The following is a 13,750-nucleotide window of genomic DNA, read 5'->3' as shown; positions in this document are numbered from 1 at the left end:
TCCCGTCTGTGCTGTATAGAGAGGAGAAAGAGCTCTTATCTCCCGGCATATAGACGCAGCAAATCTGATGGAGAACTATACTTTGAAAAGCGAGAATAATCAGAGATCCCAAAAAAAATACCAAACTGAATGGGTGATTGTACTTTCCTCTAGACCTACTTGCAGAAATTACTCTCAGTCCGCAGCCTTAGAATGCCAGGTCCTAGAATCTTAGGCTTAGCTTAGGTCCTGGGCATACTAGACTTGATGCAACAGCTGTTGATTTATTCGACTTTCTATAACCTTCTCAGTTCCGGTTCATGTTATGACGGCTTAAACGGCCAATATCCCTTATTATGGTACAACTGGATCCTAAAACCATAGTTAATGGCATTGCATTTCAATAAAGCAGTATGATAGGCACTGCCTTCGGTCTACCTTGACTCGTTAAGACCATCATCTGCCGTGTATGGATGAGCTGGTCCAGCATCGCAAGGGACGATGTAAACAAGTCTACTAAGCCAATCGTTCCACCACACTTAACTAGCATTATTTTCTTCTCCGTTAAACGACCCTTGATTTCATATTTGCAGACTCGGGCTATGGCCGTGAACGAACAGGGTCAGGAAAACTGTCTATGATGAATACTATTTTCTCGTAATAGAAGACTCGCAACCTTCCTTCAGCGTACATGTTCGGCAGAGCCAGCGGTTATAAGCTGCTATAGCGCCCTTTCTTGAGCTTCTTTACTGAGTACTGGACGGCGTCTTGAAGGCTCCCTACACAACGTGGGTCGGTAACAAGCCAGCGACGGGGGTAGCTTGGAACTAGCTTGCCGACCTCGCAACGCTGGGGCTCTTTGCATGTCTCAGAATCAGTAAGAACGAAAAGCTGGATCTCTGGAGCTACCGAAGGTGAGTTGGAGAATTTGGAGTGCTGTTGGAGACGAGACGGAGTGAGATGAATTGGAGGGCTAGCAAATCACGGATCGGTATGATTGAAGCGCATCTACTAGTAACGACGGTGCTGGCGTCAGAAGCTAGTATCATCCACCATCCGTCAGCATCATCACCTGTCTCCTCCATCCAGCCAGGCTCGACGGATCAACCTCCATTAGCTGGTTATCGACATACAGTGACCTTGTCAAACCGATCAGCATGATTCCCGCCACGGGGACCAAAGCCAAACGGCGCACATCAAAATGATGACGGACAACATTGTCGCCAGCCTACCACTGGACGAATTACGCAGCATAATGCGCAGTCTTTTGACTATACACCCGTCGGTAACTCCAGTCTTTGAGGAGCAAACGCGGAACTACCTCGACGAGACTACGTCAAAGTACAGCAAGATCGCGAATGCAGCCTCGACACATCGAGGCTCTTTGTGCACTTACAGAACCGCATACGCTGAATGGTTGGGTGTGGACTATGCTACCAGGCTTTGCCGTTACTGTGCGAGCTTGTTGAGCGAATTCGGGCTCTCAACACTGTTGGAGCAGATGAATTCCGGGATGAGATTGCTTCTGTGGATGGGGATATCGTGCAGGCTCTGACAGCGATTCAGAAGACCTTGCTCATGCATACAGGGACAAGGGCCTCACGGTGGAAGATACGAAGTCTCTTTGGGACCTTCAAAGAGCCCTTCCATCCTGCCGTGAGGTATGGGAAGGCCGAGGAGGCCAGTTTCCCTCCCTCGTACGGATCGCGGAGACATTCACACTCGACGCCGACGTTCAGCTTCCCCGTATCTTCACGGGTCTATTGCAAATCTCTAGTCTGGCTTGGGGCTCTGCGTCGCGTGCAAATATTTTCGAGCAGTTTTCTCGCTATGTCTCGCGGGGATTCACGGCTTTCAATATGGCGGACTACTACGGCGATGCGGAGATCATATTCGTCAGACGCCAGCTTCAGCCCAGACTCCTGTCTATCCTTGTTCTCTGACATTTCAGGGTCGATATCGTTCGTCGAGTGCATACGCCGACTCGATTTTCGCAGCGACGAAATACTGTGTGTTCCACCCGATAACTCTCTCTGAGGAGGCCATGCGAGCAAGTGTTAGTGAACGGTGTCGAAGGCTGGACACAGATAAGATCGATCTCTTGCAGTTTCATTGGCAGTTTATGGGTTTTTTTTTTCTTTCCTCCCTCACCTCACAGGTTAGACTAGACGGACTGACCCACAGGGATAGTACGAAGACGACCAGTATATCATGGCCCTACAATATCTCCAGCAGGACCCACGGGCCCAGCTCCTCGGCCTCTGCAACTTTGACACGAAGCATATGCGACGAGTTATCGAGAGTGGCGTCAAGATCGTCAGCAACCAGGTTCAGGTTCGTACCGATACTAGGTATACTTCTATCGAAGCGAGCGCAGCTGACAACGACCAGTTCTCTCTCATCGACTCTCGCCCAATCGTCAAAATGGCAGGTTTCTGCTCAGAGCACAACATCAAACTTTTGACTTACGGAACCCTCTGCGGCGGCCTCCTAGCCGAAAAGTGGCTCGATCAGGCGCCACCGGATCTCTACAGCGAGAAGATAACGCCTAGTCAGCGCAAGGTACACTCCCGCGGTTCAATCCACTGACACGTAGCTAACTGCGTGGTAGTACTACGCCTCTATTCGCACATGGGGTGCGTGGCCGCTTTTCCAAGAGCTGCTGCGTGTTTTAAAGGTGACCGCGTATAAGCACAGTGTGACCATCTCGAAAGTCGTCACGCGGTGGGTTCTTGATTTCCCGTATGTCGGCGCGGTAATTGTGGGATGCAGGATGGGTGTCAGCGAACAGTCAGCTGAGAACCTGGCGAGTTTGGGGTGGTGTCTAGACGAGGAGGATAGGCAGATGATTGAGGGTGTGATGCAGAGGAGCCAGAGAAAGGCGATGTTTGAGAGTTTGGGAGACTGTGTCGGGGAGTATCGGTAGTAGAATAGTCCATGACCGACGCGTCGAACAAGTTTGATATCTTACTTTCAGTCATGGAGATTCTCTCCATGACCCAATGAGAAAGGTGCAATCCAGCCCTCAAGAGCTCATTCACGAGGCAGCACTGTTGGCATCTACCTGGGGCAGCGAGTTACGCTCGAGACACTTTCCTCTGTCCTTTCGTGGAGTAGCATTGCAAACAGATGAATCTACTAATGGGCAAGGATGGCCGTTGACCCGGCCATTTGGTTCACCTGTTCCTTTAAGACCTGGAAAATGCCAGATAGCCATACCACCTCACCCCATGGCATTCACAAACTTGTGCAGTCTGGATAGTACAGTCGACATTTGATTGAAACAGTAGGATCTCATATTACGCAGATGTCTGTCCCATTTCTCAGGCACTGCCCACAGCTAGTCCTGAAGCATTCATGGCACCCATAACCTTCCCTTTTCTGTTGGCGAAGACCTAACCCTAGAACCAACGAATCACCCTCTTCCACCAAGGCCACATCTCAGACTTGACCACGTACTCCCCGCTCGTCTTCTCCTGCTCGATGGCATCGAGTTCGGATTGAAAGTCGATATCACTCAGCGGAACCAGCTTGGACTCAAGGGTGACTTTGAAGATCTATAGTACTAGTGGGAGGATTTTGTTAGTCGAAATCAGCCTGATATCCCGATTAGGGAAGGACAGAGCCTGGCATACTTGCAAATATGCCGATGTTGAGATACGAGGTTAGAAAGCCAGACGCTGTGAAGTTGCCTTTCGTGAAGACGTCGAAGCCTGTGCAAGATCAGATGTCAATATAGAGGTACCAGATACACATGAGATGGACAGAGCATGCCGGAGAACAAAAGCACCATGACAACCATGAATAGCGTCGCCCACGCCGCATATGGTTGCATAAAGTTTCTGTATGGAAGCCCTTACCATAGCCTGGTATCAGCAAAACACCTTCCTTTTTCATAGAATACGCTGAACAACAACTGATAATGATTCAGACATACCACCTCTATTTTACCCCTGCACCTTCAGTCCCTGATAGAAACTCAGATACGTGGCCTCGTCCACAACCCATCCAATCAACCCAACCACAGTCGTGATGTTCACAACCAGCTGAACATTGTCGACGCCTCACTCCCGAGCGTCAAGTATCCAAGCGGAAGCAGGATGACTGATAGCCCTACGGCATAGACCGGCGTTCCAAAGCGGTTGCACCTCTGGAAGATCCGCGGGGCGTGGCCATTGCGACTGAGACCGTAGAGTGTCCGCGACGCGATGAATATGCACCCAGAGCCACCGCTGATCGCAGACGTACAGACGACCGCATTGATAATATGCGGCGGGACTTCGACGCCCGCGCGGGTAAAGGCCAGGACAAACGGCGACCGTGACGCTGTGCCGTCGAGAGAGAGAGACCTCGTTCGCCCGAGGGCACAATCAGCCCGACGATAAAGACACTCAGCACATAGAACAGAAACACCCGGACGAACGTCTTCCTCATCGCGCGGGGGATGACCGTTTGCGGGTTCCCGGTCTCTGAGCCCGATATCGCCGCGACCTGGATGTTCCCGTAACTGAACGCGGCTGTGAGCAAGACCTTCCAGAAGGCGAGGAACCGACTTGCATCATCACTCGTAACGTAAGTATCGAACGCGCCTGGCGTCGTCCAGTACTGGGACCCTATATACTCGCCGTCTGGACCGCCGCCAGCATTGATCACAATACCCCCGATAATGAGGCCTACAATGAGCATGATCTTCAGACTGGAGAAGATCACTTCAGATTCGCCGTACATTCTGGCGCCGCAGAAATTGATCACGAGGATGAACAGCGCGAACACGTTAATCTAGACTGCGATGCTGACGTCGACGTGCCAATATTGAACTAGTGTTGCGGCTGCGGTCACTTCCGCTGGCGCCGTGATGGACATTGTATACCCTGTAGTCCATTCATGTCAACATATAGCTCCCTGAACGGCCGCGGGGAAGGGGAGGGGAAGTGAATGTAGAAGTGTAGAAGTGATAGTAGGAGTGCGACTTAAGTGAGGCAGTGCGTACAAAAATTCCACCCCGTCGCAGCCCCAAGCGCAGGCTCAACGAACTTCGTCGCGTGCCGGACAAACCCGCCTGTGCTGGGCATGAAAGCCGTGATTTCGCCCGCCGCGTATGCGACGCCGGCTGTAACGAGGCCCATGGCTAGGTACGCGAGGAAAGCGCCGGCGGGGCCGGCGATGGAGATGACTTGTCCAGAGCTGAGGAAGAGGCCTGTTCCCTGGAAGGGGGCACTATTAGAGAATGCACTCAGGATTGAAAATGTGGCATGGTGTCCAGAGGTTGCCTACGATCATCCCGGCAATGGCGATCATGTTGATGTGGCGGGATTGGAGGTTGCGTTAATATGCTCGACTTGTCCATGTTGGGCTTGGGCTGTGTACATCTCGACATCTGCCTCTGCTTTCGTGTCTGTCTAGTCTTCTCGCCAGTGTGAGAGTCCGAGGTCATCATGGTGGAAGGTGTTAGGGTTTTGCAATGGTGCTCAGGGAACGCGAACGTATGCGCGCAGTTATTCAGGAACACTCCAAACGGTTACAATATGCCAGACACAAACAGGAGCTTCCCTTTCTTAGTAAAGGGTGAGTCAGGTAGATAGCGGTTTCAATCGTCTCCAACACACGCACCTTACCCCAATTTCTTGCGCACACCATATGCACGAAGGAGTGGCTAGTGGCGTCGGTGTCCGAGTGCGCAGATAAGACTGGGCTAAAGACTGGAACTTATAGACCGGTCTTTCTTCAATAACTCTGTCATTTTAAGGATAGCCTAACAGCTAACAAGCTTCTCCTTCAAACTGCATAAAATCAAAGGAAAGAAAAGTGCTGTCCAGCAGATCCAGTTGCCCAGAATAACAATACGACGGCAATACCATCCGACGACGCGTTTCCCCTCTACGACCTTTGCGTTGAAGTGATTGTCCCAGAGGGGAAACGTATTCTCTGTGGAACCAAAAAGGGCGACTACTTCACGCTCATTGGGGAGATGATGTTCCTGCCTGATGGGCAAGGGATCAGTATATACAGCCTAGGTACTCATCTGAGCTCCCTACCTGTCCTGGTGCCCATGAGCGCAACTAACACGATCCTTGGGACTACATTCGCATCTGTGCTCCCGCTTCTTGCTGCGAAACAGCGCATGACGCACGAGCACGACTAGATGACGACGGACTCGAGTATTGCGTGTCCGGATCCGCAGTCTCCGAGTCAGTTGAAGATTGCGCGAACCGGGATCACGATGTTCAGGCACTCAGAAACTACGGCTGTGCCGGTGACATGAGCGGCATCAAGTCTGCAGGCTGCTAAATGCAACGGGACTGGGTCGGCTGGCTGCGCTGGCTGGCTGCGCTGGCTGGCTGGCTCGACTTGCCTAGATATAGGAGACGGAAAACACCCAAGGAGAACAAGATGAATACTCAGGAAATACCACTAGCTTAAGCGCCTGTATGGATATTGAGGCTTGGGTGACTCGCAATATGGTTCTCGCCCTGTCCCAATCATGGCATGGATTCCACCCAGTAAAAGCTGGGCAACCACGCCCCATTGTTATTTTCCGGGTTACTTACTTATATAATTGATCTATTCTTGCTCTTCGTTAGCATATTCCATTGAGCACGAGTTTATGTTTTGCGGTGTACAGAGAACAGACGACAGGAAGCATTCTACTCCAGGGAGGGTTCCCTACCGATGCCGGTATCAGATTAACTACAGCCCACACAGTCTCATCGAAAGTTGTAAAGCGAGCCTGCTACCGTACTTCGTATAGCCACTGCATCGCCTGGCCGTTCGCGATGGCCACGTCCTTCTCGTGCTGGATGGAGAGTAGGGGCGGCATCGATAGGGACTATCCCATGTGCCTTCAGTCAATTGTCCCAAGTTTAGGACAATGAACTGTGACATACGCAGTCATCGCCGTGCATATTGGTGTCTCTACCGGTGCATCGATCACGCATGAGCACTAGATCGAGTGCAAGAGACGGCGTTGTCGGGATTTGTATACAATCATCCCTCAGAGTGCAATGCCAAGCAGCCCTTGATAGAATGGCACCACGGCGATTTTGATCAACAACAGCCAATATCGTGGACATGACTGTCGGTGTTGTAGAGGTTGTCTGTTTTGTGCCGCTAGCATGGCTCTCCTCGCTACACGGGCAGACTCTCAGGGAGCACCTGTAGCGATATGGTGACCGCAGGGCTTCTAGTATCATCATATATATCATCCCCATCGCGAGTTCAAGAAGCGCAGCTGACAAGTGAGTAACTGCGTTATAAAATTCAATTAAATCTAATTGGGTATGAGAACTATACACGTGTAACCAAGCACCTGCAGCACGCCCGCGCCACCTACCAAAACACAGCAGACCAGAAAGACCAGACAGACCAAAATTGATTGCTCTCAGTTTTCCACACACACTCCAACCTCGGGCCACACTGGGCTCTATGTGCAACAAACGCTCGGTAAAAATAAACAAAAGCCAATGTTAAGAGGCACTTCATATGCCCTTCTTACTCAGGCCAAGCCACTCCCCCACGATGCCTACATAATCTTCCACCCCATACGGCTGCAACCACCTATCGAGGAATCCGCCTGCTTTACGCTGCCCACTCAGGCCCAGATCTCTCAGCAGCATATCCACGTACGGGATGGCATCGAAGACAAAATCTGGGTTACGACGGCCCAGGCCACCGGGGTACCGGTGGACACCGAACTGCGTGTGCAGGGCTGTCTCGTAGAGGGTGTTGTAGTAGCCGTTGTCTTTCCCTTCGGATTCAACGGAAGGTTCAGTGGTGGTGGCAGCGGGTGTCTTGCTGTCGGTTTCGGTAGTAGGCGTAGTAGCAGATGGAGTGGCCGTCTTCTCAAGCAGTGCAATGAGTTCTTGAGGGCATTTCTCTGTTGCGATCCGATCGAGTTGAATCTTGCCCGAGAAGAAGCTACTGATCCACAATGCTTGCGTCTGGGCGAGGAGCGGCGTGTTGATCGTCATGGCAACACCCATAAATGCTACGCTGCGCTCCTGCGCGAGATCCGACGCCGGGATGAGGAACCGCGTTAGTCGGTAGGGGTGCAGACTCTGGCTCTCCGTCTGCGCGTCTGGAGCGAGGGGCTCGTACTTTTCAGGGCTGTTGTGGGTTGGCCGGTCCGTCAATCGTGGGAACCGGCGCAGGATCTCGGCGTCGGCGGCTTCGACCAGGGACGAAGGCAGGGGGTCGGCGGCATTGGGAAACCCGAGCCGGGAGGCGAGGGTAGGCGGACTGAAGGTGATATCTGGGGTCGGGGCCCAGCCGGATGCGACGACCAGCGCAGCGACATTCTCCAGGGCGGGCGACTTGGCCAGATGGACCGTCCCCTCGGACAGGTGTGTGATGTGGTCGACGTGAACGCGCACTTTGCCCTCGGTCACCAGATCGAAGAAGTTGGTGGGATAGTTAAGGATGGAGAGACCCGAGGCCACCCAGAACGGCGCGATCCACGGCTGCAGCTTCTTGAGTTCCGGATGGGAGTCGAACTTGTTCAGCGCAACCACATCGTCGCCGAGGACTTTCCAGAAGGAATCGGTGATCTTGCGGCCGAGCCACGTCCCGTGCAGGAACGCGCGGGCTCTGTTGCCCATCGCGTCTTCCGCCCCCGTTTCGGCCCAGATGCACGGGCTGAAGAAAGTCAGAAGCCGCGTGGTGACGAGCTTCTCCAGCCACTTCTTCAGCGGGGTCACGTACGGCGGCGCCATCCAGCAGGGCCCATGTCCGTTGTCGCGGATGATCCAGTCGACCTGGGCGCCGGCTGTAGCGGCCGCGTAGACGGCGTCCCAGGCGGACTTGGTGCCGCCGAGCACGGCGATGCGGTTCTCGGGCTTCTGGAGCGTGGACTCGAGGTATTTAGGCATCTCGACCGTGTGGAAAAGCGGGCGTGCAAACGCTTCCTGTCCGCGGATCGGGGGCAAGTACGGCTGCGAGGTGACGCCGGTCGCGAGGATCAGCCTGCGCGCCTGCACCGTCACAGTCGTTTCTTGCCGTCCTTCCTGCTCGCCTGACGAATCGACGTAGGTGACCGTCCACTTTACATCACCGTCGCCGTCGCTCTCGCTCTCACCCGCGGACTCTTCATTGTGATCAACAACGCTGACCCGACAGTTCAACCGCACACTGTCCATGACGCCGAAATGTTCGGCGTAGTTCTGCAGATACCGCTGCAGCACATAACCCGGGATATGCTCTCCGTTCTTGACGCCGTACGAGTCGTCCATCGGGAAATCAGAGTACTCGTAAGTCCCACGCATATTATTGCTCTTCAGGCCGTCCCAAAGCCGGTGCTTGGCCCAGACGCCGCCGACCGAGGACGCGGACTCGAGGAGACATACTGACGCAGAGGGGTGGATCTGGCGATAGGTCTTAAGCGCCGCAAGGCCGCTCCAGCCTGTCCCTGTTAGAAATCAAGTGCAACCACTAGAAGGGAGCGTTACCGGCGCCGATGATGAGGAGATCAAAGGTCTCCATTGTTGCAATGCGCTGTGATATGGTGCTAGTGCTGTGATGTGCTGCTAGTGCTGTGATGTGTTGCTAGTGCTGTGATGGTTGCTAGAGCTGTAATGCGTTGCGTGAGTGCAATGCCACAATGAACAAACAAGGACAATGCCAACAACAGACAGCGAGACGACCGACCACACAAGAATAGGACAGAATATGCAGAAAACGACACCCAGGAGAGTGATGGTCGAGACGGCTGCGAGGGGCTGGGAGGGGTAGAGGCCTTGGAATGGACAGAGAAGCTGCAGGGAACCCCAGACGAGACGAACGGAACTTAAAAAAAAAATTACGAAGCAAAAATAAACTCTGTAAGACCCGATCTATCTCCTGCAGAGCGTAGAGCTCGAATGCACCGCAGGATGCAGGTTGCAGACCGACAGCCAATCTGCCAGTCAGTTGTGTTGCTAAGTCCTGCTAGTCTCGCACCGCGTTCCCCATCCCGCGCAAGGAGAAGGCGAGCGGACGCACTAGCACCGACACTCATCTCCTGGACCTTGGGACCAGTCCCGCCCCATTTGACGCGCTACAACACCAGTCCAACTGCCGTCGAGACTTCCATACTTGCAGCGTACTCAGACCCTCTGCAGAGATGACGAACCCAGACTCGAGCGAGACCGTTCTCTGGTAGGCAGCAGGTTCATTCCGCGCGGCACAACGGCGCCCGCATCTCCACTGGCTGCCCCATAGCGGCACCGTTTTAGTGCTAGCCTCCTGTTATTTGCTATCCCTCTATAGCACTGATCTCGTCGACTCTTCTCCTGCAGCGTTGGGGGCCCGGCAATACGGAAATTAAGGATTGGCATACACTGCTCGGCAATGGAGACTCAGGGTGCAGAATGGACGCCAACCTGCCGAGTTCGGAAGGACTCCCTTTGGCAGCCTGACTGCTTCTGCTGCTTAGCTGCTTGGCTACTCGGCTACTTGGCTGCTTTCACTGCTCTGATTGATATGAACGCTTGGCTTCTTAGCTGTCTTATTTGCCTTACCGCCATACTGGCATCGTGGCTTACTGGTTTCACTGCTGCTTTGGCCTTGGCTGTGCTTGGCTGCCTCGGCTGTCTTGTGAGCTTGTGGTTTGTGTGTTTTTGTGAGCTTAAGTTTTGTGCTTGATGAGTCATCTGTGACCTGGCTAGAAGATCTGTGACGGATCGGGCGGTGCGTAAACTCTCCCCTCTACCCCTCCTCGACGACGGCGATGATGCATCCATCAAGATTACAGATTCCATGCAAAGTCTATGCAGAATCCTTGCAACTCCGTGCAGAAACTTCTGCCCAAAATAGCCCAACTGTCAGTGTCAAAGCTGCCACTGCTCGCTCCCAGTGGCCATTGGGCCAGGTGGCCCCCCACCGCCGATCCAATACTGGTCCAATCTCGAGTCTCCAGTTTTGGTGTCCAGTCGCCAGTATCCTGCATCCCGTTCCCAGTATCCATGGTCCACGGTCCTTGACAGCCCGGGGCCGGGCTGTAATGAACATCGACTCATCCACTCCGTTCGAAGGCCCCTTTGACTGTTCCAGGCCTCTGTGACCGACTCTTGCGATGGGCCGTCGCGGTCGGCATTGACTCCTCGAAAAGGCAGATACTGATACGACCTGTAATTTGATCGCCAGTGGCTACCACTGCAATCTTCTTAGCACCACAACGATACCCAGAAGATCCGCCATTCCGGATGACCGAACTCTGCTGCCGGACTGGCCTCGGGGTATGGTGGAGACCGTACTCAAGGAACAAGAGAGATACAGAGTATGATATGAACCGGTCAAACCCCTTAGCCTGGCCTCCGACTAGGTGGTTTATTTTCGACGCCGTTCCCGTGGCTAGTTCCTAGTTCCGAGTTGCTGGTGCTGGATGGTTCCTGGCATTCCCAAATGGTTCTGTTCTGTTTCATCTACATTGTCTTTTAATCTCAAGTTAAGTCGATCGCGTTCAAGCCAATCTGAGGCGAGCCCTTTGCGATTGCGACCAGTCTTCAGCCCGTCACGCAAGCCGGACGGCAAGCAAGCAAGCAGGCACGAAGGAAGGCCGCCAGCAAGTATGGCCCAGTTTGAAGTCGAAGCGTTCACGCTTCTGGCCCTTGCAATTGTCGCCATCGCCCTCCGCGTCGTCGCACGATGTGTCATTGCCGGGCCCAAGAACTTCCAGCTGGACGACTATATGATGCCGCTGGCGGGGGTGCGTTCCCTCCTGAGCCTGTTTTTTGGGTTCCCCCTGTCTAGGAGCTTCGATGCTAACCGGTTACATCTCAGGTGGTTTATGGGCTCGAAACCGGCGCCGCATACTGCGTCGGCGCATGGTGGATGGGTCTGGCCAACAATGCCATGACGGACGCGCAGCGCCTCGAGCTCTCGCAGCGCCCCGATAGCGAGGAATACCGACTGCGCGTCGGGGGTTCCAAGACGCAGGTGCTGGGGTGGTCGCTGTATACGACACTGTTGTGGCTGCTGAAGGCTTGTATGGCGGTGTTTTATTCGCGGTTGACGTGCGTCACTCCCCCTCCCAAAAATCCAACCTTCCAGCCCCGGCCCTACGGTCGTGGGCGTGGGGGCGGAGGACCTAGACTTTAGTGTGCTAACGAAGCTGGGTGCAGAGCTGGACTTATCAACATGCGGATCCGTGTACAGATCGCTTATGCCGTCATCGGCGCCACGTATATCGCCGTCATCTGCTCGATTCTGTTTGGGTGCCATCCCATGCACAAGAACTGGCAAATCTACCCGAATCCGGGCAATTCCTGCCAGCCTGCGGTATCGAAGATCGACGTCTACGTGACGGTAACGCTGAACGTTGCGACGGATATGTATCTGTTGAGTATTCCGATGCCGGTGCGTTTGGCGGCTCTCAAAAGAAGAGAACAAGTGATAACGGCTAATGCTGGCTTGGTACTGTAGATTCTATTCAAAGCGCGCCTCCCCCTTCGCGAGAAACTCGAGCTGCTGGTCCTCTTCTCCGGCGGAATATTTGTTATGGCCGCTGGCATTCTGCGCTGCGTGCTGATCGTCACGGTACGTCTGGTCTCCTAGCCCTGCCTTTCCTACCTCTCCTCCCATCTGCTATCATAGGCAAAGCTGACAGTAGAATATGTAGGCCGGTGCGAACGGCGCCCAGCAAGCAGGCTCCTGGGCGTGCCGCGAGACCTTCGTCGCCGTGATCATCGGCAATGCACCCATGATATACCCGTTCCTGCGACGCATCGCAAAGCGCGCGGGCATTTACATAACCACATACACCCATCGCACGGGTCAATCGCAATCGTACCCGCTGGGATCAGCCGACGACAAGATGCGGAGTGCTGGGAACGGGCGCAGCATTGGGATGTCGCAGGCATCCAAGAAACGGCGGTTCAGACATCCGCTCAGTATCCCGGACACGCAGTGGCGCGACGACGGCGAGACTGCTGTGTTTGATGAGGACGGCGATGAGATGGCGATGTTGAGCAAGAAATTCAATCAGACGCAGGGCCAATATGGAGCGCATAAGAAGATGAGCCTTGAGGGTTTTCGACGGGATGCCGGTGCTGCAGAGGCAGTGGTCACGAGTGGAAACGGAAGTCCCGGGTCGGGAACGAAGGGGCTAGGACTTGGAAGCCTGGGGAGTAGTCTGGAGTCGGACCATGGAGAGTTTAGCGGGATCAAGGTAGTACGGGAGACGATTGTTGAGAGGAGGGATGTTTGACGCATCTCCGTTCCTTACTCATTCATTCATTTTTTTGGGGCCCGTTTTTTCTGGTGCTTCTGGTGAGCATAACAATCTTTGCTAGTTTTCCTTTCCTTCATATTCTTTCATTCTTTCTCTTTCTCCATTTGTTGATGTCGATGTCTTCTCTTTATCTATATCTATGGCTAGGCCGTTAGGGTGGGTAGGCGTGCATTACGGTAGGATATGGATGGATATTTTGGAACACTTATGGTTGCTATATACCTCTTTGACAGTTTACCAATCAAGGAAGCGCTATTTTCCGCTGAAAATGCTCGGTCCAGTCCCTTGAGTCCTAATCTACCGATTCATCGAATCCTGGCTGCACAAGCGCTCAGGAATCCATTAGCCAGGTCACCCATAAGAAGCCCATCTGTCTTGCAATGGAAAGCCTTCCATGCACTTTCCAGTGCCTGGTGGTGAGCAGGCTCAGGCTCAGGCAGAGCTTGCCGCAAACATTCCTTTTAGATAGGGGTGGACCGATAGAATGCTTACCTACCCACAAACCTCCCCCGTCCTTTTTCCTAGTAACCACGCCATTCACTTTACAAATGCATCCTAGATGACTTGGTC

General features: G+C 53.6%; 4 protein-coding genes across 4 annotated transcripts, besides 1 other annotated feature; 2 read left to right on the top strand and 2 right to left on the bottom strand.

Annotated features, from left to right (window-relative positions):
* Window positions 1-13,750: part of a sequence feature (contig 1.158 1..283337(-1)) that runs on past both edges of the window.
* On the top strand, window positions 1,181-2,905 carry ANIA_08658 (uncharacterized protein; the record flags this gene model as incomplete). Its single annotated transcript, XM_676835.1, has 5 exons — window positions 1,181-1,433; window positions 1,528-1,874; window positions 1,931-2,035; window positions 2,170-2,541; window positions 2,591-2,905. The coding sequence occupies 5 exons, from the start codon at window positions 1,181-1,183 to the stop codon at window positions 2,903-2,905; spliced, it is 1,392 nt and encodes a 463-aa protein (XP_681927.1).
* ANIA_08659 (uncharacterized protein) lies at window positions 3,381-4,707 on the bottom strand (the record flags this gene model as incomplete). The annotated part of the gene is made up of 5 exons (XM_676836.1): window positions 3,381-3,526; window positions 3,615-3,692; window positions 3,840-3,895; window positions 3,931-4,025; window positions 4,228-4,707. The coding sequence occupies 5 exons, from the start codon at window positions 4,705-4,707 to the stop codon at window positions 3,381-3,383; spliced, it is 855 nt and encodes a 284-aa protein (XP_681928.1).
* Window positions 6,710-9,453, bottom strand: ANIA_08660 (flavin-binding monooxygenase-like protein; the record flags this gene model as incomplete). The annotated part of the gene is made up of 4 exons (XM_676837.1): window positions 6,710-6,805; window positions 6,864-7,222; window positions 7,472-9,379; window positions 9,420-9,453. 4 exons carry the CDS (start codon window positions 9,451-9,453, stop codon window positions 6,710-6,712), a joined length of 2,397 nt encoding a protein of 798 aa, XP_681929.1.
* On the top strand, window positions 11,519-13,156 carry ANIA_08661 (uncharacterized protein; the record flags this gene model as incomplete). Its single annotated transcript, XM_676838.1, has 5 exons — window positions 11,519-11,656; window positions 11,731-11,963; window positions 12,072-12,306; window positions 12,373-12,486; window positions 12,569-13,156. The coding sequence occupies 5 exons, from the start codon at window positions 11,519-11,521 to the stop codon at window positions 13,154-13,156; spliced, it is 1,308 nt and encodes a 435-aa protein (XP_681930.1).

Source organism: Aspergillus nidulans, chromosome III (genome assembly GCF_000011425.1).
Source record: "Aspergillus nidulans FGSC A4 chromosome III".
Classification (NCBI taxonomy): domain Eukaryota; kingdom Fungi; phylum Ascomycota; class Eurotiomycetes; order Eurotiales; family Aspergillaceae; genus Aspergillus; species Aspergillus nidulans.
The sequence above is the reverse complement of the archived record's forward strand: the minus strand, read 5'-3'. Positions and strand labels throughout refer to the sequence as shown.